Source organism: Lipotes vexillifer, unplaced genomic scaffold, assembly GCF_000442215.2.
Source record: "Lipotes vexillifer unplaced genomic scaffold, Lipotes_vexillifer_v1.1 scaffold1261, whole genome shotgun sequence".
NCBI lineage: Eukaryota > Metazoa > Chordata > Mammalia > Artiodactyla > Lipotidae > Lipotes > Lipotes vexillifer.
The window spans coordinates 713,701-739,270 of record NW_006796548.1 but is presented as its reverse complement, the minus strand read 5'-3'; the positions used below and the strand labels follow the sequence as shown (position 1 = coordinate 739,270).

General features: G+C 48.0%; 2 protein-coding genes across 3 annotated transcripts in view; both read right to left on the bottom strand.

Annotated features, from left to right (window-relative positions):
- Nucleotides 1–3,500, bottom strand: part of KPNA6 (karyopherin subunit alpha 6) — a 45,944-nt gene extending 42,444 nt beyond the window's left edge. The window contains exon 1 of the mRNA XM_007468666.1: nt 3,426–3,500. Within this exon, the coding sequence (XP_007468728.1) occupies nt 3,426–3,429 (4 nt within the window). The 5' untranslated portion in view covers nt 3,430–3,500. The remainder of the gene's footprint in view (nt 1–3,425) is intronic.
- A 2,854-nt stretch (nt 3,501–6,354) lies between these two features.
- On the bottom strand, nt 6,355–24,483 carry TMEM39B (transmembrane protein 39B). 2 transcript variants are annotated; one of them, XM_007468662.1, is made up of 9 exons: nt 24,079–24,229; nt 22,289–22,415; nt 21,558–21,777; nt 20,807–20,890; nt 20,333–20,487; nt 12,879–13,215; nt 11,783–11,970; nt 8,330–8,450; nt 6,355–6,813 (listed from the first exon to the last, which is right to left on the bottom strand). In XM_007468662.1, exons 1-9 carry the CDS (start codon nt 24,080–24,082, stop codon nt 6,571–6,573), a joined length of 1,479 nt encoding a protein of 492 aa, XP_007468724.1. In that variant the 5' UTR covers nt 24,083–24,229; the 3' UTR covers nt 6,355–6,570. The 2 variants fall into 2 exon arrangements, with proteins under 2 accessions (XP_007468724.1, XP_007468723.1); XM_007468661.1 differs by lacking the exon at nt 24,079–24,229 and adding an exon at nt 24,381–24,483 and having other exon boundaries at nt 6,358–6,813.
- Nucleotides 24,484–25,570: the final 1,087 nt, after the last annotated feature.

Genomic DNA, 25,570 nt, shown 5'->3' with positions numbered 1-25,570 from the left:
GTAGGGAAACTAAGAAATGGGCTAAATTACTTCCTGACCTGGAGGCATTATCAGAAAGGTTTTGTTACTTGCAGCAAACCAGAAGCAGCTTTTAGTATCCTAGAGCCCAGTGACAGGACAGTTCCAAAAACATCATGAAGAAATCAGATTCTTTCCGTCTTCTGGACCCTCACCCTTAGAACTGCCTGCTCTTATTTCTAAATTCTGCTTCATGATCCCAGCATTGCTAATGGCAATTTCAGAGTCAGAAAAGGGATCTTTCCTTTCCAGAGGCAGAACACAGCCCTTAATAGCCCATATTTTGGTTAGAACCATACTACCTGAGTATTTCCTCTATTTACTAGCTGTGACCTTGCTTAAGTTACTGAACCTCTCTGTGCTTCAGTTTTCTCAACTAGAATGTGAGAATCTGAGAAATAAACGAATTAGTATTACAGTACTTAGTGCCTAGCACATAGCAAGTTCTATGTAAGTGTTCGCTATTATTATAGCTTTCCTATCTCTCTATCTCTCTGAAGCTCTCACACTTTGGTGATACCTGGGTTAAAATATAAAGTGGCAAAAAAAACAACAGAATAAAACTTGGCAAATAAGGAACGCTTTTTCAGAAGTCCTCCAGGCTCCCCTTCACATTCATTAGCCAAAATCTGCATCACATGCCCATACCTAAATCAATCACAGCCTAGGGAGATAGAATTACAATGATTGGTTTAGTTTATATCAATCAAGACCTACCCCCTGGGGCTGGAAAGGTGCTGCCAGATTCCTGGTTAGCAGGATGGCAGGAACAGTGATAAAAACAACCGGTGTCTGCCAAGACTTAGTCTTGAGAGGCTGTGGTCTCTGCTAGGGAGGATTTGAAAAAGTAACTTCCAGAGCTGCAAGCCTCAACCCCACAGGGTTCCTAAGAGCAATGAAATCACTGCAAAGGTCTGTTAAGGCTAGTGAAGTTTGGCACAGGAGAAATAGTATAGGATATAGGCCAGAGCTCGAGGAGCGTACTCTTGAGAGGCAGTGAAACACAGCAGGTTCTAGATTCATGGAGGTGTGACGCAGGCCATGTTAGTGTCCCCAGCCCTAGGGCCTAGATCACCAGCCTTGGACTTAATCACCTAATCTTCTCAAAGCCTGTTTGCTCATTTATAAATGGGGATAACCCAAATTATCTCGGATTTGATGTGAGGATTAAATGTAAGGATACATTTCACCCCGTAGTATAAGGATCAGAGAAAAAAACAAAAATAACCAACACACACACAAAAAACCCACAAAACAAAAACCCCAATGGCCTGGTGTTCAGAAAGACAAGGTGCAAGGTGGGATGGGGGTGGCGGGGAGGTATCTGAAATAGAGTTGCAGAGAAGAGAGGAGGCTGCCTGACTCTAGACTAAAACTCCCCTTCAGGACCCTGGTCAGGTTCTGTTGCTCTATTGAAGAACTTCCATTTCAAAGTTTACCAGAAAAGGATTAAATTTAATCACACCTGAAGTCTTCTTAGAGGTTTATGTGCAGCAAAATGGGTAAGAATCTCACTTTTGGCTTTGCTGTAACTAACTGTGTTATATTCTCTGAGGTAGTTTCCCCATCTGTAAAAACTGAGTAAATCGCTGTCAAATTTATTTCACTGGGCTTAATAAACTAAATATTAGCCCCTTCCCTTTGAGGCAGCAGTGTTCCTGAAATTGAAGGCCAATACAAAATCTATAACATAAAAGCCCCTAAAATTTTTCATTGATACATAAAGTTGCAGCTACAAGGACAGGCCTATCAGTCTTAATGGAGGATTCTGGAAACCAGAGTACTTAAAGGAAAGGAACAAACATTACTGAAAACATTACTGAAAGTGGAAAAGAATCTGTTCTGATATTTATAGAGCCCTTACTAGTCTCCAAACACTGTGGTATCTTATTTAATTCTCAAACACCTCGATAACCCTACCCCCTCCCCTCTTTCTAGAGATGAGGAAAGGAAGGCTCAGAAAGGAAGAAAATAACATTTATCGTGGACTGTGCTGGATGTTTTCCATATGCATCACTGCATCTGACATTTAAGTGACTTCTCTAGATGAGAGCTACAAAGTAGCAGGCAGGATTATAATACCAGATCTGATTCTAAAGTCATTGCCGTGCAGCTCAAGGGAGTAATTTATGTTTCCTCAGGATCAGGTTTCTTACAAAACTCAATCCCAGAATCTCAATCCCCACCCCCAACACACCCACAATAGTTGGGGTTAGCAATTCACTTTGCAGTTTTCCAGTTTCTTTCAGATTAAAGATTTCAAAGTGGGCCCACTAGCAAAAATACAAAACACCTTTACAACTCTGCCTAGGATTAAAAGCTTTCTTTCCCCCTTTTCCAGCCCAATCACTTGGGGGCCAGGCCATAAAGAACAACAGCTATAAACTAGGGCTCTGGAGCGATCAACCTGGTTTCAGCCACTGACTGTGTGACCTTGGGTAAGTTACTTTACCTCCCTAAGCCTCAGTTTCCCTATCTGTAAAATAGGGAAAACAGCAGTATCTATCTCAATAAATAGGTTGTGCATATTAAATAAAACGTGACATGTAAAGCAATCAGAGCAATGCCTGCACACAGGAAGAGCTTAGCAAATTTAATAGTTCTCATTACTGGAGAAGAAGTACCACTGATGGTTCTGTCCCTAAGTCCAAAGACTTCGCCATCGCATTCTCTCCGAGCACAGGCCTTGCTACCTGGAGTCCTTTTAGAAAGAGCAACAGGTCGCTCCTTTTCTCCTAACCAGGGCCAGGCCCAGAAACCTAAAGCCCCCGACCTATACATGACTACGAGATCTTGGCACTGGTTTTCTACCACTACGAAGGCTGTCACTCTGAACCCAACCGAACCACCCCATTTCCGCCTCGGCTCGGTAAGTTCTCCCGGCCTTCAGCGGCCCAGGCTGCCTTCGGCATGGCTGCCCCTGGTTACAGGCCTGGAGCTGGCTCGCCTGGCGTCCCTTCGCCAGAGAACTCTCTCCGCGAGGTAGGGAGGATTTCCCTGAGTTCAGGGCAACCAGTGAATCCAGTTAAGAGGCGCGTCGGTCAGACACACGCCGGAGAGAGCTGCCTTAAACGCCTCCCGGGCCTGCCACCGGGAGCCCGGCCCAGACCGGAGGGTCAGCCCCTTTCTAACCTCCGGGAACGCGTGGGGTCCGGCCCAGGGTCACCACGTGGGGGCTCCAGGAGTGGCAAGGTGTTCCCGAAACCAGCCCCCAAAGACTGCTCCCCGCTTGGGCCCTAACCTGGCCCCAAACTGGCCTAAGCGGCGCTCCCGGCCTGGCTTCTCCCCTCAAACCTATTTGGAGGAGACTCAGACATCCTCTGCAGACTGCAGACAGGCTCTCGCCAGACTCCAAGCCCCGAGACTGCCTGAGCCCGAGTCCCCAACTGCCTGGTTTCCTTACTCACCCATCGCGGCTCCGCTCGCTCCTATTTGGCGGCGGCAGCGGCGGCAGCTTCGGCGGCAGCTTCAGCAGACAATATGGCGGATCTGCAGGACGGCAGCCCGAAACGGACAAACAACTTAACAATCCCGGGAAGAAACGCGCTTTCGGCCCCACCGCCTAGTTCACAGCGACGACCGCATTTAAAGAGACCGCAGCTACTAAAGGCGGGGAATAAGGATGGAATATGAAAGGAGTGGGTGGAGAAAAACTGGGAGGGATACCTACTAAAGAAAGTTAAGTGTGCTTAGGATTTCTCAGCTTTTTCTGCTATTTCCTTTTTGTAGTGAGGTCTCCTCCCGTAGAAACTTTTTCTTCCAGAAAGGTATTCCTTCCTTTTGTAGTTAAAACCACCCATAGACCCTGAGCTGGATATATGAATAAGGAGTCATCTGGAAAGGTGAAGCGACTTGCTCAAGGATATAGCGATAAGGAAATGAAGAAGTCTAGAGTAAACCCGATTACAATCTTATTGGGAGATACAAAGTAGAAAAATAATGAGACCGGTGCAGTGCTTTATAGTTGACAGAGCTATTTCATTTAGCCTTACTGCAAGCTCTCTGAGGGCACAAGTTAGTTCTATAGTGTTCATCACTGACCTCCAGCACCTAGCACAGCATCTGGCACGTGGTATGTGCTCCATGAATAATTGTTGAATATTCATTCAAACAAACGAATGAACAGATCTGTGAGTTACACAAAAAAAGGGATATGATCTCCCTTTTTAGAGATGAGGAAATTGAGGCTCTGAGGTTCATGCATCTCTTTTTTATTTTTTTAATATTTATTTATTTTGGCTGTGCCAGGTCCTTAATTGTGGCACACGGGATCTTTAGTTGGGGCATGTGGGCTTCTTAGCTGCAGCATGTGGACTTCTTAGTTGCGGCATGCGAGATCTAGTTCCCCGACCAGGGATCGAACCCACGTCCCCTGCATTGGAAGGCGGATTCTTAACTACTGGACCACCAGGGAAATCCTGTTGTTGTGTGTCTTCTGAATCATGGAACTTATGGCTGGTACACATTAGACCTCCCTTTTTGCATAATAGGATTCCGGTCCTTCTGTCCCCCACCTCAACACACAGAGGAAGGCTATGTCTTCAAGTCACTGGTCCCAAGAGGGAGCTATCTTTTGGAAGCCCAGGTCCTGTCATAACAAACTGCCACCTCTAGTTGTGTACCTGGCCCACTGAGGGAAACAACTCAAAAAGCCAATTCTAGGACTCAGGGTCAGGAAAGGGAGTGTTATCTTTCTCTTCCTACTGCCACTGCTCAAGGTCAGACCTCTTCATTCTGTTGGTCTATTTTACCTGCCTCCTCACTGGTGTGCCTCCAGGTTCTCCCACTCACACCCATTATCTCTTTAAAAGCAGAGACCTTATCATGTCCTCTGCTTAGTGATTTCCTACTAATGGCCTTAGGTAATGCCCAAACATTTCAATCTGACAGTTAGGCTGGTCCTTACTGGCTTCTTGGGCTACTCCCTGCCAGGCAACCCAGGCTCCATCCATATTTGGGGAACCACATTCCCCCAAATATGCTCCTATCTTCTTTTGTGCCTTTGCATATGCTCTTTCCTCTGCTTGGAACGCAATGCCCTCCCTTCCCCCTTGACTATGAGGTGAACTACTCACTTTCAAGACCGAATACAATTTTCACCTTCTTGAAAAAGCCTGTCTTTCCAGACAGAGTCAGACTATCTGTCCTTTCTGCTCCCCGGTGCCCTGGACACACATTTTCCTCAGCAACTGGCAATCTAGGTTGTTCACAAGGTGTCTCTCCTGGTTGTCTATGAAGGGACAGTAGCTTCCTCATCTTTGTTTCTGTCCCAGTGCCTGGAACAATGCCTGCCTCAGCAGAGGTACCACAAACATTTGCTGCAGTGTCTGCCTCCTGTACACCACCATTGGAGCATCTGCATAACTTGTAGCCAAACAAGGGCTCAGGGGACACAGGCAGACTAGATGAATGGCAATGACCATGTCTCCTCTCCTGCCAGCACCGCCCCCCGCCCCCCCCTCCATCCTATGCTCCACAGGAGCCAGGTGGCCTTCCAAGCGGCTTTGTTTCCATTCAAGCCCTTGGCCTTGCTCACACACCCTCCCTAGCCTAGAGCCATGGGTCCTCCCTGATCCAGTCCCTGCAGACCTTTCCAGATCCAGCCCACCTCCCCCCAACTTTCCTTATCTTTCTTGCTCTAGGAACCACTTTCTGCTTAACTTCTCCAAATACCCCAGAATGCTACTGCTCGGCTTGAAGCGCCTTTAACCCCTCTTGTCCACCTAGGAAGTGGCCGATACAACTCAGACTATCCCCTCCTCCAAGAAGTCCAGAGAGTGTTAAATGTTCTCTCCCCTGTGCTATTCTGTACCTTGTAACTGTTATACCCCTCCCAGTGTAGTGACTTGTTTCTGTGTCTTGGCATCTTCACCATCTACCTCGGCATCTGACACAGAGCAGGGTCTCAGTGACTGCGTGCTCGGAATCAGTACATCACATTCTGCTGGGATAGTAGTGTTATCTTTCAGAGGGTTTTGGGACCCAGTGCTATCACTTCCTAGCTGTGTTACCTTGGGCAAGTCATGATAGATAGCTCCCTGGGCTCCTGTTTTCATCTACAGGAGGGACAGCACCTACCTCCTAGGGTTGTCATAAAAACTGGATTAAGGCAAGGCCTGTCATACACGTAGAGCAGCCTCTGGCACACAGCGAACATTCAGCCAGCAGCAGCTACCATGCTACGGTGACCTCGGGTGTCTCATCTTTTCTCCACCGGAGAAGGCAGAGCTCACAGGGGACCCAGAATCCACACATGGGGTGTCCTGGCCAAGAATCCCACACCTCTGCTCTCTGCCTGACAGGCAAGAAAAGGAGAAAGAAATACAGGACACAGGCTTATTGGGAGTATAAAAATAGGACTTTTTTTTTCTCCTCATAATCACATCAATTATCAAAGAAAGAAACAGTATGTAACAAAAATACAAAGCTCTGGTGGATTTTTTTTGTCTGTTTTTGTTTTTTTTTTTGCCCCTCACCCATCCCTCCCCAACAGCCGCTTCCCAGGGAGCCCCTGGCTGAAGCCTGGATGCTCTCCCTGGGTCGCCCTGGGGCTCAGGAGAACCGGTGGTCTAGGTCCCTCTGGGGGCTGACTGAGTACGAGTAGGCCTTGCCCAATACCAGGCGGTCTCGCAGCAGCTTGAAGAAGGCGTAGTAGTTGCTGAAGAGGATCAGTGCCAGTGAGATGGTCTGGTGCCACTTATCAGAGGACATTAAGGAGTATAGCTGGTAGACGATGACAGCGCCCTCCAGCAGCAAAAGGATGTTGAGGATCCGCAGGGGTTTGCTGAAAAAGAACTGCCCAGGAAAGAGTAGGCATGGACTGGAAAGTGGGCTCCAGAAACCTGCCTCTTGGAAGGGGGTTCTGGGTAGGCCAGTGAAGGGGTCAAGCTCTTGGGCCCCATGCAGACTTGGGTGGGGAGGAAGACTTCGTAGGGTTGGGCGTGGACCTTGCCATCTCTCTGCCTTTGTTTGTGGTGTTCCTTCTGTCAAGACTACTGCTTCCCACAGAAGCTGTTTAAGATCCGGATCAAAAAAAACAAAAAAAAGATCCGGATCAACTTCCACCTCCTCCCAGAAGCTTTTCTTGAGAAGTCCTGCTTGTTCTCTCAGACTCTTGCTGGTCGAAAACCAACACCTTATTATATGTGACTTCCTGGGTACTGTGAGGCCTGAACAAAGTAGAATCTTATGACAGACGCATGGAAAGTTATTATAGACTCTACAGCCTGAGTCATTTACTATTTCATGTGTAGCATCCCCCGCTAGGCCGGAAGCTTCCAGGGGACACAGAGACACATCACTCTTACCTGGTGTCTACAGGGCAAGGTAGAGTGTAGAGACTAAGAAAATGTTTCTGGTCAGTTTAAAAGAATGATCGATGTCCAGGGATCTTGATTCTGCAGGGGCCAAGGTACCTAAACCTCAAGAGCTGATTATAGGATGGCAGGAGAAGTGCCAGGAAACAGGAGTCCGAAAGACCAGCACGCCAGGCTCAGCTCTGCACCTGACAAGCTGCAGGACCTTGGGCAAGTCCCTTCCCTGTCTGAACCTCAGGCTTCTCTACTGGGAAAAGAAGAGGTTAGCCCAGATCAATGATTTCTCAAACTGTGTTCCTCAGAGCCCCAGGTTCCAGGAGGTCTTTCAGGGGCTACCACAGTGGTAAGCAGGAAGTGAGGGGAGTTCCAACCCTTTCAAACAGAGCAGCGCCAAGAAGTCCTATAAATTGAACTTTAGTTTGACTGAGTTGGAAAAAAGCATTTTGACAGTAAAGTAAGTAAATAAAATGGAAATCACCAGCCCAGATGATTTTGAGCAGCCCTTTCCATAGTACTGAGTCCATGAGCCATTACCATTAGTTCCCAAGTTTCCCAGTAAGGCACCCTTGGAACAAGTTAAACTCTCTAAGCTGATTTCAGTACCTGAAAACCAGGACAGCCCTGGTATTTCTTTCATACACAAGATTCTGGTGAAGACTGAATGGGAGGGTGCATGGGAAGTGTTTACCACAGTGCCTGGCACACAGTAAGGAATGACGAGTGTAATTATTTCCACCACCAAGAACCCCTCCTTTTGTTGTGCCATCTTTTCTACCTCCACCCAATGTTTTCAAAGATCTGGTACCAAGTGAGCTACAGTTATGAAGGGATCATTTGTATGGCTGTCCTTGGGCTGCACATGTGCATTGTCTTCTTTTGGATTTGGGAAATATTGAAAATAGCCGCCTCTTGCTATGACATCACCTTCCTGCCCAGCTGATCCTCCTGCCCTCTAGATCAGGCCCCACCCCTCCTTCCCAGGGGAGGAGACTCACGTGGAACCGGAAGTGGGAGACGTCAGAGGGGATGGCCACGTTGTAGTGGCCCACTGCTTTGTAGACGTTCTTGCTGTGCTTCACCAGCACGCCCTGTGGCCACATGCATTCTTCAGTCCACCTGGAGGCACAGCCCGACAAAACCCCCTTATGCCCAGCTCACCCACACAAGGGGATGCGAGAAGACTGGGCATGGGGTGACCACCAGGGCTGTACTCCCATTTCTATCACTTAGACACAGTGACTTTCCTTTTCTGGGTCTTAGTTGCCTTTTCTGTAAAATGGGTAAGAACTGTAAGAAATTCACTGCACTGGGACTCGGAAGGTTTAGGGCTGACATTCATGTCTCTGAGGGGTTTCAAGAAAACCCTTTTCCCTCCCTGGGGTCATTTTCTTCATCTAGCCTCCCATCAGTCTCACCTCTAGCCTCCCAGCAGTCCACCACATAGCTGCCCGAGCGGTCTTCGTGAAACACCAAGCCAAGCCTGACTAGTCTCTCCTCAAAACCCTTTGAAGGCTTTCCGGTGCCCCTGGAGTCAAGTCCCCAACAATGTGTTATGGCCTCCAAGTCCCAGTGTGGCCTTCCATAACCCCCACCACATAGCGCTTGCTCAAGCCACCCAGAACTGCCTCTAGTTCCTCCAGCACACCTGACTGCTCCTGTCTCTTCATAAGGTCCAGCTGGGCTGCTCTTCATAAGCTCCAGCTGGGCTGCTCTTCCAGATGCCTTATCCCACAGAATTCAGCATCTTATAAATGCTCCCTGAATCTCCTGCTACCGGTCCACTTTCCCCAATGTGTTGTCACTTATTTATTTCCCTGTATCCCTCACTAGTCTGGGAGCGCTGAAGGGGAAGGGATGATGTCCAGTTCATTTCTGTGTCCTCAGAGCACGCCACAAGGCCTGGCACAGAGGCGCCCCAGAGAGCATGTGAATAAGGTTGTGGGACCAGTGAATTTTCTTCCATTGTTCTTTGAGATCTCCCAGGAAATCTAAGGGTCCTGGGCCAGAGGACTGAGAATAACTGTCCACAAGAAGCTCAATCTCATGTTCCTGTCCTGTTGATTCCTTCATTTAAAAAAGTTACCATGTCATATGCAACAACATGGATGAACCTCACAAACAATATGCTGAATGAAAGAAGCTGGACCCAAGAAGAATGTCTACTGTATGATTTAATTTACATGAAGCTGTAGAATAGGCAAAACTAACCTATGGTGAAATGAAATGAAAAGATGGCTGCCGGGGGAGGGGGTCATTGTGAAGGGCCATAAGGAAATTTTCTGAGGGGCTGGAAATGTTCTGTATCTTGATGGGGGAAGGGTTACATGGGTGTGTATGTCTTTATCAAAACTCAAGGAATTGTACACTTCAAGATCTGTGAATTTCACTGTATGGAAAGTCTACCTTAAAAAAAGCTCACACACAAAAAACACAAAAAATTTGCTGTTGGACCTATCACTAGCCAGGCATTTGCCAGGAGTGAGGAGATGGCTGAGCGCTTGACAGACAAGGACCCTGACCTCCAGGAGCTTTAGTCTTGGAATGACAGGCAAGTAACTAAGCAAACACAGCAGAGGAGGAGCACAGGCAGGGCAGGGACACTGAACCTATCCTGGGTGGTCAGGAAAGTGCTCCTGGAGGATGCAAAGTGCTAAAGGATGAATAGGAATTAAACAGGAAAAGAAAATTGGAAAGGTCACTCCACGCAAAACATGCATCATAGGCAAAAGCCCGCATACAAAAGTACATACAGGGACGTCCCTGGTGGCGCAGTGGTTAAGAATCCGCCTGTCAATGCAGGGGACACGGGTTCGATCCCTGGGCCGGGAAGATCCTACATGCCGTGGAGCAGCTAAGGCCGTGTGCCACAACTACTGAGCCCATGTGCCACAACTACTGAGCCCATGCACCACAACTACTGTGCCTGCACTCTAGAGCCCGCGAGCCACAACTACTGAAGCCTGTGCGCTTAGAGCCCATGCTCCACAACATGAGAAACCACTGTAATGGGAAGCCCGAGCACCACAACAAAGAGTAGCCCCCGCTTGCCACAACTAGAGAAAGCCCGTGCGCAGCAACAAAGACTCAATGCAGCAAAAAAAAAAAGAACATACAGAATTGGAGGATCCGAAGAGGTTGGGTCTGGCTAGAGCAGAGTATGAGTTGGGGCATGGGAAGAGACGGAGCAGAAAGGCTGGTAGGAGTCAGTTCATCATGGGAAGCCACGTGAAGGAGCCTGCATCTTACCTGCCGACCATGGTGAGCCATGGGCAGGTTTATCCTCATATTCAGCCATGTACTCTCTTTCTACTCCCCCCTCCCCTCAGAGCCTTAGGCTAAGCCAAGCCCCGCTTCAGCCCATTTGGCAATATCCATCCACTCTCTGGACCACCTGGACAGAGCCTGAGAGGGACCCTGACTGGCATGGAGGGCCAACATCAGGAGGCTTGGCCTCTGTGGACTCCCTTTGCATCTCTGTGGGCCTACCTCTACAAACCTCTCCTAGGGGCCTCTTCTCGGCTGGGCCTTGTGCTGGGCCCAAGACTCAGATGTGATTCAGAGATGGTCCCAGCCTTGAGGAGCTTCCAGTCTAATGGGGGAATACAGGCAGGAAAATTAGCATAACTGGGGTAGAAAGACGGTGATGAAGGGCTGTAGAAATGCTAGGCACCAGGAAGGATGGGTCAGGCTGAGGGGAGGACAGCCCAGCCCCTCAGGGCTCCTGAGCAGGGTGACTTCTGCCGCTGCTCTGAGTGCAATGCCATCCTGCAGCTGGGCCTTTTTCACCCCACTCATCCTAACTCTTTGTGCACATGGCTATCACCCGCACCAGACTGTAACTCCTCATGGGGTCTCGTCTTAGCCATTTCCTCCCTGTGGCTTTTCTTCCCTGGCCAGGGTATGTCATCAACTAACACAGCATCATACCCTGTTACCAGACAGATGTTTCTAAGGCACACCTTGGAATGGGTCCCTCCACTGTTCAAAACCCTCCATAGCTCCCCTCTGCCTATAGGTCAAAGTCCAAGCTCCTTTGTCCAATACACAGCACCAGGCCTGGGACAGCTTAGGTAGAAGTAAATGCTTTCTGAAAGAGTAGATTAGCCAATGATTGGATGGATGAGTGAGTGGAAGGAGGGAAGCAATGAGTGAATGCATGAGCAAATCAGCCAATGAGCAAGTACCTAAGTCAGTGAATGAGAAAGTCAATGAGTCTATGAATTTACCACCTGCCTTCCTCCCATCTTCAAGACACTGCAAGTTACCCAAGGACAAGAGACATGTCCTTCCTGGGCCCTGCCATATCCCACTCTGGCCACAAGGCCTAGCATACAAGACATGCTCAATAACTATTTGCTGATTGAATGAATGAGTTGATGAGCAGGGAGGTGAGTGACTCCAGACACTGACCGGGGGGGCTGGGGTCGAGCAGAGAAGGGCAGACTCACGGGTGCTGCAGTACATTGGAGCACAGTGCTGGGTCCACCTTCTGCCAGCAGCCCAGGTGGGCAGCGGCCTTATGCAGCAGGTCGCAGTAGCTGGCAGGCAGCAGGTGCTGCATGAGGATCACCGAGGTGCTGATGGACACCAGCAGGAAGAGCTCGCAGGACCAGCGCTTGTCATAGTAATGTGTGTTCTGGGGGCAGCGGGAGGTGGGTGAGACCTTGGACACCCATAATGGCCTCACTCCCTCCCCCATCCCTGATTCCATCTGTCTCGGAGATCAAGACAGCCCTAGAGAGACCTCGGGGTGGCCTGAGACAAAGGACTGAACACCTAACAAAGGTGGCTTAATCATGGGCTTAAACCCTATGCCCACTACTCAGTTTTCTACAAAGAAAAATTGTTCCCACTCTGAGCCAGAGAACAGGCTCTGGGGTTCAACAGAAATGAGTTCAAATCTTGGCTCTGCTGCTTAGTCACTACATGACCTTGGGCAAGTCATTTCACTTCTCTGGGCTAGCTTCCTCATCTGTTAAATGAGGATAAGAGTAACCACCTCTGAGAGACGTGAGGAGGATTATAATACTCATCAAAGCTCTAGCAGGTTGTAGGTGCCCAACGGACATGAAGTCCTCTCAACCCCCAATCATTCAGTGCAGCCCATCCTCAGAGAAATGTGTCAAGCCAGCTGGGGAGGTACCTTCCCACATGCCCATACAAGCCAGAGAGAGCGCACAGGCCTTTGGAGTCACTCAGATCTGGATGAGTCCTGCCTTTGGAACTTAATGACAAAGCAGGACATTGTGACGTGCCTGTGCCAAAACCGCCACACTGAAACACCAAGTCACCACCTTCCGTTACCAAGTATTACAAACGGCAATGCCATGTCCCCCTCGCTGGCTGGGTGACCTCGTGCGGGCCACGTCCACTCAGCGAGCCTTGTTTTTTCCACTCTAAAATGAAGGCAGTACTCACTCTGGCCCTCAAGAGCACATATGGGAATCTCATCAAAAGCAGCAGAGTTATTTATACAAGCAAGAGGGCTCCTGGGGGGCAGGCAGCAGGGTGAGGCTCCTTTCCTCCCTGGGGCAAGCTACGCACCTTCACGAACCAAACAGGCACAAAGGCCACGTAATAGGCGCTCAGCATGGAGCTGACCAGCACCTCCTTCATGCGCCAGTTGAAGTCCATCTTGAGGAACTCCACCTCACTGCGGATGAGGCTGGGAGACAGGCAGCAGGCGTGGGTGGGCATGGCGTCCGGGCCGTACAGCTGCCGTGTGTGCTGCTTCCACGTCTCCCGCAGTGTCAGCAGATAGTCCCGGCTCCGTGCCAGGCCACTGACCGCCTCCCGGGGACCCATGGAGGCCATGTGGCTGAAGAGGTTTGTCTTGCGGAGGTCACAGTTCAGCTGCAGGAACGGAATGTACATCCCAAACCTGCTGGGGAAGACAGTGGTGAGGGCAGGCCTGCCCAAGGGCCAGGATCCCAACTCTTAACCACCAAGGGAATCTTCTTTCCTCCTGGGCTTTAGCTCTCCTGGATGTTCAGAGGGGAGACTCTGCCGGTCCCTCTAGCCATCCGGCCTCCCAGCCAATGATCAGTCATTCAACCCATGTATTAGCACTAAGTGCATGCCAAGCATTGTGCTGAGTGGCAGGTATACAGTAGGAAGCAAGACACGAGTCCCGGCCCTCACAGACTATTGCTACCCAGCAGTAATCTTAACAGTCCACATTCACTGGGCACAACCAGTGCTCCAGATACTGTACTAAGTGCTTTACATACATTCTCTTCTTTTGTTTCTCTTAACTCTGGGTTAGGTACTGTTAGTTTGTGCCCTTTTCAGCTGAGGAAGCTTTGACTCAGACAGGTGGAGTGGATTCCAAAAGCTCACACAACTAGTAAGGAAGTAATAGAGCTGGGATTCAAATCCAGAACTGTCTGGTACCGGTGATCAAGACAGATACTCAGCAAATACTACAAGTAATTCATTAATTGAAAATATACATGGTACCACAAAGGAGAGGTAGACACTGTCATGGGTGCACATGGGGGCAGCTCATTAGCTTGCAGAGGAGGACAGTTCAGGAACAATATTTATTGTGTGTCTATTATGTGCCAGGCACTGAAATGGGCCCTTGAACTGTACAAACCACTTGCCCTGAGGAGTGCCCCTAGGTCAGGGCTGGAGCTAACTAGTTAAGAGATAGAGTGTGTGGCTGATATCACTTAAGGAGAAAACTAGACAGACCCATAGCCCAGAAGAGTAGATCATTCAAGTGGGTAAGTGCCAAGCACAGTACATGGAACGTCATGATAGGTGCTCTTGACAGGCATTCCTTGTTTTAGCTTAGGGCCTCTCAATTTCCCCAGGCCCTCAGACATAGCTCCAGAAGGGTCCCTGGGCTGCTGCCAGGAGCCAGAGCCAGTGAGAATGCTACCTTTTCTTATCTATAGTAATGTTCTCTTTCTTTATTCTGAACTTCCAGGAAGGGATATATGAATGTTCTTGGGCACTCATATAATTTGCCTCTTTGGGTTTTTGCTTTCTGGCCTATAAAATGGGAATGCTTCCACTTCTCCTAGGGTAAGGTTCAAGTAAGATAACTTAGAGAATTCTGGTCAAGAGCATAACCTTTGGGGTCAAATAGGCTAGGATTAAAATCCCAGCTCTGCCACTTACTAATGCTGTGATTTAGGGCAAGTTATATAATCTCTAAGAGCCTCAGCTTCCTTAACTTGCCTTAAGTTACCTGGCTTGTACTGATTCTCTATGCTCAGTCAGGCATTATGCTAGTGTTTTTATAAATACTCTCTTTTAATCTTTGCAACAATGCCCAGCGTGGTGTCTGGCCTAAAGTAGAAGATCAATACAATTTTGTTTAGAAAAGAAAGAGGTCAGTGATTCTGCGGGACAGAAAAGAACACTAAAATGGGATTCCCAAAACACTCTTCAGGGCACTTGGTGGGAATGAGGGCGTGGGGCACCTACATGAACATACAAGGGCTTCAGACTCAACCTTAAGGACAAGTACTTAAGAATCTTCTTGGCTTTGCCACTAAGGACTGCCGATACAATTAAATTATTTGATAACAGCGAGTAGCTGCTCTGACAGGTCACAAGTTAGAAACAACTTCACATGCAAGATGGCAGATCCTCTTTCATCCTCTCCATCTTAGATGTGACAGTATCAATGTAGAAAGTAAATAAATAAAAGTAGAAAATAAATCCATATTAGCAAAGAGAATGGGAGTGGGGGTTATTAGTACATAAGTGATTCTGACAAATTTAGATAGCAGATGGAAACATGTTGACAGATGAGGAGGTCATCATCTAGAGCAGCACAGTCCAATAGAAATATGAGAGTCATGCATGTAATTTAAAACTTTCTAGTAGCTGCATTAAAAAAAAGAAATTAATTTTAATACTCTATTTTACTTAACCCAATATAAGCACAATATTATCATTTCAATACATAATCATTGGGCTTCCCTGGTGGCGCAGTGGTTGAGAGTCCGCCTGCCGATGCAGGGGACACGGGTTCGTGCCCTGGTCCGGGAAGATCCCACATGCCGCAGAGTGGCTGGGCCTGTGAGCCATGGCCGCTGAGCCTGCACGTCCGGAGCCTGTGCTCCGCAATGGGAGAGGCCACAACAGTGAGAGGCCCGTGTAACGCAAAAAAAAAAAAAAAAAAAAAAAAATATATATATATATATAGATAGATAGATAGATAGATAGATAGATATATCTATATATATATATAATCATTATTTATGAATGAGATATTTTACTTCCTTTTTCTGTACTAAGTTTTCAGATTCCAGTGTACGTTTTACACTAACAGCACATTTCAGTTAAAACTAGCCTATTTCAAATGTTTAATAACAACAGGCAGCTAGAAGTTACTAAACTGGATAGCGTAGGTCTAGAATGTGCCATGAGATAGCGTAGGTCTAGAATGTGCCATGAGAGGGTTACAATGGGGGTAGGAGCTTATCTGCCCAGAGTGACCCAAGAGAGACTGGCTTGAAGTGGGCACATTTGATAGAGGGTAGAAGTGAGAAGCAGGGCCGAACAAATGGGATTAAACACAGATCTGTATTCATTTATGAGTCACTCCCTTTATTCTCCTACAAACCTGATACAATCTGCCCTGAAAGATTCTTCTCTAAAGAAACTGAATAATCTGAGGAGAAATGAGATCTCTAATGGGGGCACCCTAGAGTAATACCCCCTCCCCTTTCTGGTCTATGGGTGCCCACAGCCTGACAATTAGCACCTCACTCAAGCTTCCTAAAGCAAAGTCTACCAGTCAGTGTGCCCTGCCCACATACTTAGAATTCCCAGTCAAACCTCCCATTCACATATACAATGGCAGAGGGAGAGAAAATGCATTCCAAGCCACTCAGTCCTCCACTCTTAAATGTAAACAGACAACCAAAGAAACTAACTACACTTAGAAAACTAGCAGCATGAAACAGAAAAACTGACCCGGTGGAAAGACAAAATTGAGGGAACATAAGAGATTTTTAAAACAAGAACAGAATGCTATGAGAAAAGAACAATCAGAAATCCAGAAACAGGACTTAGAGATGAAAAATATGATTGCTGAAAAAAATCTCAGTAAAAAAGCTGGAAGATGAAGTTGAGAAAATCCCCTTAAAGATAAAGTAAAAGAAAGAGAGAGAGGGCTTCCCTGGTGGCGCAGTGGTTGAGAGTCCTCCTGCCGATGCAGGGGACGCAGGTTCGTGCCCCGGTCTGGGAAGATCCCACATGCTGTGGAGTGGCTGGCCTGTGAGCCATGGCCGCTGAGCCTGCGCATCCGGAGCCTGTGCTCCGCAACGGGAGAGGCCACAACAGTGAGAGGCATGCGTACTGCAAAAAAAAAAAAAAAAGAGAGAGAGAAAAAGATAGAGAGAGACAGAGTCAGAGAGAGAAAGAAAGAGGGGAGGGAGGGATGGAGGGAGAGGAAGAAAGGGAGAAAGATGAAAGGTATGAGGGAAAATATAAGAGAAACAGATGACCCATCTATGAGGTCTACCATCCGATGCAGAGAAGTCCCAGAGAAAAGAGAAAAAAGAGAAAAAAAGAGAAGATATTATCAAAGAAATAATAGAAGAAAATTTCCCTGACCTGAAGAAATACACAAATCTCCAGGTTAAAAAAGTCCTAGAGTACTGATAAGATGAATGACAAAAGTTCCATATCAGACACATTCTTGTGAAATTTCAAATAATCAAAAGATAAACAGAATACTCCCAAAAGCTTTCAGAAAGGAAAAAACAAGTCATCCACAAAGTAACTGGAATCAAACTAACATCAGACTTCTCATTAGAAACATTGGATGCTAGAGACAATGGAGCAACATCTTCAAAATTCTGAGAGAATATGAATTTGAACTTAGAAATTGACATTTGGCCAAACCATCAATCAAGTATGAGGGCAGAATAAAGACATTTTCAGACATGCAAGGACTAAGACTGTATATACCTCCCATATACCCCTTGTTAAGAAAATTACCTCATAATGCACTCCAGCAAAATAAGGGAGAAAACCAAGAAAGAGGAAGACACGGGATCCAAGAAACAGTGGATCCAACCCAGGAGGGCAGGAAAGGAAGTCCCAGGCTGAGAGCTGTATAGCAGGCTTAAAGAGCAACCACTCCAGACTGGAGCAGGAGGATGGAGGGCTTCAGGAGGGATGTCTTTGGGGGGAAAAATGGACTCCAGGCAACAGGTAGTATGACTGACAGGCTGGATAAACTTGAGGATATGTTGAAGGCCCATCATTGTTTTGTCAACAAGAAAAAAGAAAGGCAATTAGAAACTCCAAGAAAAATAAAAAGCTATATAAGAAAGTTACAATCTAAATATGAAGTAAACTAAAATATGGCAGGGTTTTAAGCAATTGATGGAATATAAGAAAAGAGAAACCATTTGACCTTGACACTAGGAACATTCTTCTTTTGAGAGGCCCAAGATTATAATTCAGTAAATATAGAGAAGGAATATCATCTAGGCACACTACTTGGTCCTGCAGTGAATATTTTCATACCCATAATAATATCAAGGCCACTTACTGGTTTTTAATTTTTAGAATTAGCCTTAGACAAAGAATGGAAGACTTAAATGTGGCTACATAGGAGAATGTGAATGTCAAGCATGACAATATAAGAGTCAGCTGCCAGGAAGTGATAGGCGGAAGAGGGGAGGAAAAGCCGATGGACAGGGCTCCTAATATTATGTTCTTACATAAAAGGGATTAAGACACTGACTATTGTTGATGGAATAAAAAACACAGGCATACTCATATTATTGAAAAAGAGGCCCAACAGAAAATTAAAAATAATAACAATTATCAAATACTAGGAACAGTACGGATGGAAGGTGAAGTAAATCTTCATCTGTCAATGCAGGGAATCAATGTACATGTGCATGTCTGCATGTGTATGTGTGCGTGTGTGTGTGTGTGTGTGTGTGGTATGCTTGTATATGCACAGAACATTCATTTCCAGGATATACAAGAAACCAGAAACATGGTGGTTACCTCTTGTGGTGGTTAGGTTCCCTTCCTTCTAAGAGTGGAAGGGAAACTGGGTAGCTGGGAGACAGGAGTCAAGGGAAGAATTTTTCATTCTACGTTCTTTTATCTGTTTTTCAGTTTTCATGATGTGAACCTATTACCCAATTATAAAATAAATAAATAAATGTGTAAAGAAATAAACAAAAGCATAAGGGTATTAAAATTATGGAGGTAACTCAGAGAACACTTAAAACCAGAAACAGTAAAAGAGGTTGCTTTTGAGAAGTGGGACTAAAAATCTGGAGGGTGGGGTTAAAGGTTGTTTCTCATCATAAGCTTTTTTTTTTTCTTTTGGCCACACCACACCTCGTGGGATCTTAGATCCCTGACTAGGGATCGAACCCGCACCCTCAGCAGTGAAAGCATGGAGTCCTAACCATTGGACCACCAGAGAATTCCCATCATCAAGTTTTTTAGCACTACTGAATTTGATTTTTTTATGATATACTTGTCTTATATTAATAAAAATTTAAAGATTAAATAATATAAAATAAAGCAAAATATGAACACTGGGTGATGTCTGAGTAGTAACCAGAAAGTGTCAAATTAAGGCAACTGTTGACATTTCTAATCAGTACAATCTTGTTGGGCCATTTGTTGATATCTATCAAAAATGTAAAACATACCTTTTGGTGCAATAATTCTACTTCTGGGAATCTGTTGTACAGAAATATTGGACAAGTGTGCAAAGATGTATGCAAAAGAATGTTCCCTGCCTCATTGTTTCCAATAGGGAAAAGCTAGAAACAACTCAAAAGTCCACCAACAGAAGACAAACAAAACAAATTGTGAAAAGTCTATTCAATGGAATACTATGAGGCCATTTAAACAACTGAGGCAGACCCATATATACTGCCATGGGAAAATATCCAAGTTATATGACTATGTGAATGTGTAATAAATTATACATTATCATGCATAGAGATTAACCCTATTTTTCTGTTTTTAAAAAATGTATATGTGTGGGTACTTGCACGGAAAAAATTTAGAAGGACATGCTGCAAGATAATGGTTTTCTGGAGGACTGAGATTATGTGGGACTTCCATTTACTATGTTAAAAGCTTCTGTAAAGTTTAATATTGTTACGTGACACATGTATCACTCTTATAATTAAAAACTAGTTATAACTAAAGCAAGTGTGATTTGGCTCCTACCATGACAGTGACCTTTTGATCACGCAGGGGAGAGACGAGTGTCCAGTTCTGAAGCTTCCCAGGGAACAGAGGTGACCCAGCCTGAGGAAGTTCATGACTCAGAAAGCCCAGGGGTTGGGAAATGACTGTTAATGCCCAGGCAGCCAGCAGCCTGCCCCAGAAACAGCCAGAGTGGACATCTTGCCAAAGCTCTCCCCAATTCTAGTCCAGAAAGGGGCAGGCCTGTGCTCCTCCCAGACACTATCTTTCCATCCTCAACAATCTGGGTTCTGGCAAGACAGAGGCAGTGAGTGAGCAAAGCAGACACACAGACAGACATACAGATATGCATGTGAAGATACACACACACACACACACGCTTCATGCACAGACACCCACACAGAAACATGCATGCACTCAGGTGCTTGCAAGCATACATACCTGGGGGAGGCACTGAGAGACTACATAAACACTAAGATATGCAGAGAGACAGAGAAAGAGAAAGAACCAGAGAGAGAGGAAAGGAAGAGAGAGGAAGATGAAGCCCGTGCATACCCCCTCAGGAGCTGTGGGATATATACTCAGATCTGAGTCCCCTTCTGACCTCCCCCTTGAGGGCACCTTGGGGAAATTATGCCTGCCGTCTCAGTTTCTGCTCCTGCAAAAGAAAGCTAATCGTTCTGATCTCAGGATGATATTGTCAGACAATGTGAGAGGGTACTGTTGCTGCCTGCCTGTGAGTCTACTGGGTATGGGGGCCCAGTGCCCAGCCACACTCAGGACAGAGGTCAGGAACAGGTGCTGGGCAGTGAGGGGGTGGAGTGAGGGGTACTCACGGATAGCAGAGGAACAGGAGGTTCAGGAAGGAGTAGGTCCTGAAGAGGTGGATGAGGGAGCGGCACAGACTCCAGCCTGTTGCCGTGAGAACGGTGAAGCGGGTGAGGAACAGCATGATGGAGCGAAAGAGGGAGACCTTCCCCCTCTGAGAAGCCTGGGTCAGGGCGAGATAGGACGGGATGGGGCCTTGGATGGAGGTCATGGGGGCTGTGCCCAAATCCCACCCAGCATGGCCCGTGATCCTGCCCGGGAAAATGTGGGGCAGCAGGCTGGGCAGAACCTGGCAAGGTGAATCCTTTCCCTCGACGCCCAGGAAACTCCAAGAGCCGATGGGATGTAATACTCTTCAACCAAGTTGAAAGGGAGCCCCAAGGAAATGCCTCAGGGTTGAAGGGCTGGGCACACCTCCTTGGTACCCCCATGGGTAAAGGGGAGTCCCAGAGTTCCCCGGCCAGCCTCTGGGACCCAATCACCTCCTTCACGATGGACCCAATGAAGCGGCGGCCCAGAACAATGGTGGTCACCATCAGCAAGTTGAAGTCGATCAGGTGGAAATTCTGTCGGGGGCAGAGGCTGGGGGTCACGTGGGCCCCCTGCCCATGTACGGGCTTTTCGCATACCCACCTCCCCCTGCCCAGTCCTTTCCGTCAGGACTGTCCCCACCCTCTGACCTTCATAGGCCTCCAGCTGAGTCAGACCAGGAAAATACCTAGAGGAGTAGAACAGGACCCAGAGGAGGAAAGTGGGACAGTCCCTGGAGACAAGAGAGTGGTGTGTGAGCCCTCTTGCTCTGATCACCCATGCCCCTGCCCCTGCACCTCTCCTTCTGCACAGAGCTCTTTCCTCTCCTTGAAATAGCCATGTATGCCTGTGACTCACCTCCCCCACAGGACTTAAGACTCTGTGCTCCTTTAGACAAAATCTGAGTCAGATTCATCTCTGCTACCATTACACTGTGTAGTGTGGTGCTGAGCACACTAGGGGTGAGTGTTCAGGAATCATCAGTTTCCTGTTCTTTTTATACCTCATGCCCAGCATGAGGCCAAACACACAGGGTTCTGTGTAAGCTATGCTAAACTAAAACCAAACATGTCACTCACTCTCACACACACACACACACACACACACACACACACACACACACACACACACACACACACACACACACACACACACACACACACACACACACACACACACAGCGGGTCCTAGCTGGGCACCTACCAGGGAGGTGTGGGAGGGCGGGTGGGAGGGCGGATACCACCACACTGTCTTGTAGATGTTGATGTAGTGGACGAAGAGGGCTATGAGCTGGCAGAAGAAGAGCTGCAACTCAAACAGAATGCTGGCCTGGACTGGCAGCTCGGGGATCTTGCAGTGCTGCAGGGGCACGACCGTCTGGGTGGCCAGTGGGGGGCTGGAGAGGCCCGTCCCAGAACTGCTCCTGGGGGTGGGAGGGAACAACATCAGGAGCTGACCTGAGAACCCTACCAAGAAGCACTTCTGGGGCACAGCATTGCGGAGCAGGACCAGAAAAGCAGCTCAGGGCAGGGATGGAGTCCTCCTAATCCTGCCTGTCAGACAAAGGAGATGACAGAGCCTTTTCCTATTCATAAGCTGATTCAGTCTTTCTAACATTCCCCAAGAAGGAAAGAATTATTAAGTCCATTTTACAGATGAAGAAAAGGAGGCCCAGAGAGGGGAGACAACTTGGCCAAGCCACCAGCAAATCGGAAGCAGAACTGTAACTGGAATCCAGGCCTTCGGGTTTATTACACTATGTCCCACTGCATCTGTCCCACTGACCACCCTCTGGGACTTTTCTGCTGCTCCCCACCCTTTAAGCTCCCATCTGGCATCTAGGGTATCACACCCTAGAGCCCAGTCAGGGAGAGCTTTGTCCAGATTGCTCCTGAGAGCCCACAGTGAGGCACAAGAGACAGAAAGTAGTTTACCTGGTGCGGGAACGGACACTGGTGACTGATGCGCTGGAAGTGTGGCCCCCACCTGAGCCCCCAGAGGATCCTGGCTCACAGAGTGGATTTCGACAGTAGGATGTCCTGTTGGGACCTCTTCGTCCTCCTGCAGGGCTCAACATAAGGTAGATCCTCAAGCCAGAGGGCATATATCAAGGATAACAGCAATGATACTGGCTGCCAGTTACCTGCTGTCTCATTTTGTCACTCAGTTACAGAGACCCATGATCTGGCCCCTGCCCACCTCTTCCAACTTATCTCCTACCATTCCCTGCCTCGCCCCCATGCTTCAGCCAGCCTGGCCTTTCTCTCTTTGAGCAAACCAAGTTTATTGTTACCTTTTGCACTTGCTGTACTCTCTGGAGAGCCATTCCCTGCCATTTTGTAAGTATCTGCCCCCATAACTCTCTATCTTATTTCTATATTTTTTCACAGTTCACTCTTCATCTTATTCATTTGTTAACATATTTACTGTCTATCTTTCGCACTGGAATGGAAGGCCAGTGAGGTCACTATCCTGATCTGTCCTTTTCACTGTTGTATCCCCTCCTCCTACCACAATGTCCAGCATGAAGTAAGTGCTCAATAACTGTTGATGAGGGAATGAATCCGGAAAGGTTCCACAGATTGGTAAACTCAGTTTACATTGTGTCACAGGTAGTCTGGGGGTCTGGGTCCTGCACTCTTAGTGCTGGTGTACACTGCTCCTTTCAGATACTACAACTCCCTGTAGGCTTACAATTATGGGCACACTTGAAGTTTTTTCTCCAGGACCCAAGATCCAGCTCAGTGGGCATCCTGGACTCTCACAGTCAGGACCCAGGGCCTGAGCACAGTGTCAAGGGAGAATGGTGTGGTTGTGAACCCAAAACTTGGACCTGCAACCTCTTTTTCTAGGCTTAGCAGTCTAGCCCAAGCTCCCAGGCATCACCCTGCACAAAAGTCCTGCACAAAGCTCCAAGGCACCACCCCAGTCCCAGTCAAAGTTATAGCCTTGTTCATACCTCCTCATGGCAGCAGAGCAGCCTCCACACACACACACACCCCTTACCCTAGCTTCTCAGCCTGTAAGTTTTTCCCACACGTCTCGGAAAAGTTCTTGTCCGGGAGCTCTGCCCCAAACAGCCCCCAGCCCCAAAGCTCTGTTCATGCACTACTGTACCTGGCTTAGAAAACCCCACACAGGCACCCTCAGTCCAGATGCTCTGCCCACACCCACTCTCCTCTGTTTAGAAGCTCTGCACCCACATAAAGCCCCTCAGCCCAGAAGCCCCGCCTACACACAATTGTCAGCTCATAAAACCCGCCCACAAGCCAATAAAAGCTCTCTCTGCCCAGAAGCCTGGCTCCAGAGTGGGCTCCCTTCTTCTGGAAGGTCTCCTTCCAGGCCCACCTCGCCAGTACAAAGCCCCTACAGCCCAGAAAGTTTGCCCCTGCACCGGGGCCCACAGCTCAGGAGCTCCGCCCTTAGCACTAAGGCCACGCCCGCCGTTAAGCCTCGGCCCACTCTAGCCCAGAAGACTGGGTCCTCACCAAAGCCCCCAGGGAGCCTCCGCATTTGGAAGCCCCTCCCACCGCTCCGATGTCCCGCCCCCACAACAGAAGCCCCACCCGCAAAACGACAGGAGGGGGCGGGGTCCCTCTACGCCCACATCCCCTCCCCCTCCCCTCGCCGGGATCCTGTCCGCGTGGGGGAGCAATTAGCAGCTTGGCCGTCCTAACCCCCGAGCCCGCCCGTTCCCGGGCCGAGTTGGACCCGCGCCGCTCACCCATCTCCTCCCCCCGGCGCTCTCCGCTTCGCCGCCGCAGCTCCAGCGGGCAATATGTCGGAGGCGACGGCGGCCGGGAGAGGACTAACCGCCGCAGCCCAGTCCCCTGGTATCAGCTGCGCGCTCCCGCCTCGCCGCCAAATTTGCATACAAGGCGGGCTAGAAGCTGGGGGCGCGCTTCTTAAAGGGGCCGCTCGGACCAAGGCAGTCCCGCGCGCTCTTTGTCTCGCGGTCCCCCACGCCTTTCCTGCAGATGCTGCTGAAAAACCCGAGAGGGAGGGGAACCCACCTCCTGCTCTTACCTTGCGTGCCTTCTCCCAGCACCTCTTCAGGGCCGAGGGAGGGGGCCGGAATAGCCTCTCGGTTCCTGCATCCATGAGTGTTCCTCCGGCGCCTCAAACTCATCGCGTCCCAAGTTGGGCTTTCATCTTTTCTCTTTGACCTTATTGCTCTTAGGTCCACCCCAATCAAAACCTGGGAGTTATTTCCCCGTTTCCTTCTACCCCCACATCCAATCTTCCACCTAGTATTGTTGACCCTAAGTCCTAATTATTTATCACATCTGACCCTATCCTTTTTCCACCACCTTAGTTCAATTCCTGATTCTGCCAGTTCCAAGACTTGAAATCCTGTTTCTTGCTCTTTACTGGTAATATTCACCTTATAGGCCTTGGTGGCCTATAAGGTGAAATAATGCGTGTAGAACAGAGTCTGTTTTTGTTTTTTTCAGAGTCTGTTTTAATTAATGTTCGCTGTCATTGCTATTATGATATATGGCAAGCACTTAACACAGAGGAAGCACTCGATAAATGAGCTGCTACTAGTAACCGTTATGATTTCTTCCCTCTTAAGACCTATAAGATGTCTCAATCGTCTGGTACCTCCGTTACTTAGCACAGTCTTTGGCACATAATAGACAACAATAGTCAGTTAATTAAATGATTTAGTAGATATTTAATTAATAGATACTCACAGAGCTTACAGTTAAATGGGAGGAGATGGATGAAAAAAAAATTAGTAAATTCTGCAGTATGTTAGAAGGGAATGATTACTGTGGAGGAAAACAGGAAAGGGGGATGGGAGGTTGCAATTTTAAACAGGGTAGTCAGTAGGCTTCATTGAGAAGGTGACTTTTGAACAAACACTTGAAGGAAATGAGTGAGTCAGTCCTGCAGATATCTGGAGAAAGGGGGCAGTCCAGGCAGAGGGGAAAAGTCATTGGAAGGGCCCTCAGGTACAAGCATGCCTGGTGTGTTTAAGAAACAGCAAGGAGGCCAGTGTGGCTTGGAATGGAATAGACATGAGAGTCAGACATGAGAAGGAATGGACCTGTGGCTTTTACTCTGAATGAGGTGGGAGCTAGTGGAGGGTTTGTACATCCATTTAAAAAATTAATTAATTAATTATTGGCTGCATTGGGTCTCCATTGCCATGTCCTGGCTTCTCATTGCGGTGGCTTCTCTTGTCGCGGAGCACAGGCTCTAGGTGAACA

Excerpts from the sequence above, each read along its gene's own strand:
- TMEM39B (XM_007468661.1), bottom strand. The coding sequence starts at position 24,483 with ATGAGTTTGAGGCGCCGGAGGAACACTCATGGATGCAGGAACCGAGAG. Across the intron at positions 22,416-24,380 it reads GCTGGGAGAAGGCACGCAAG|GAGGACGAAGAGGTCCCAAC; the intron begins GTAAGAGCAGGA and ends TGAGCCCTGCAG. Across the intron at positions 11,971-12,878 it reads TGCCTGTTTGGTTCGTGAAG|AACACACATTACTATGACAA; the intron begins GTGCGTAGCTTG and ends CGCTGCCCCCAG.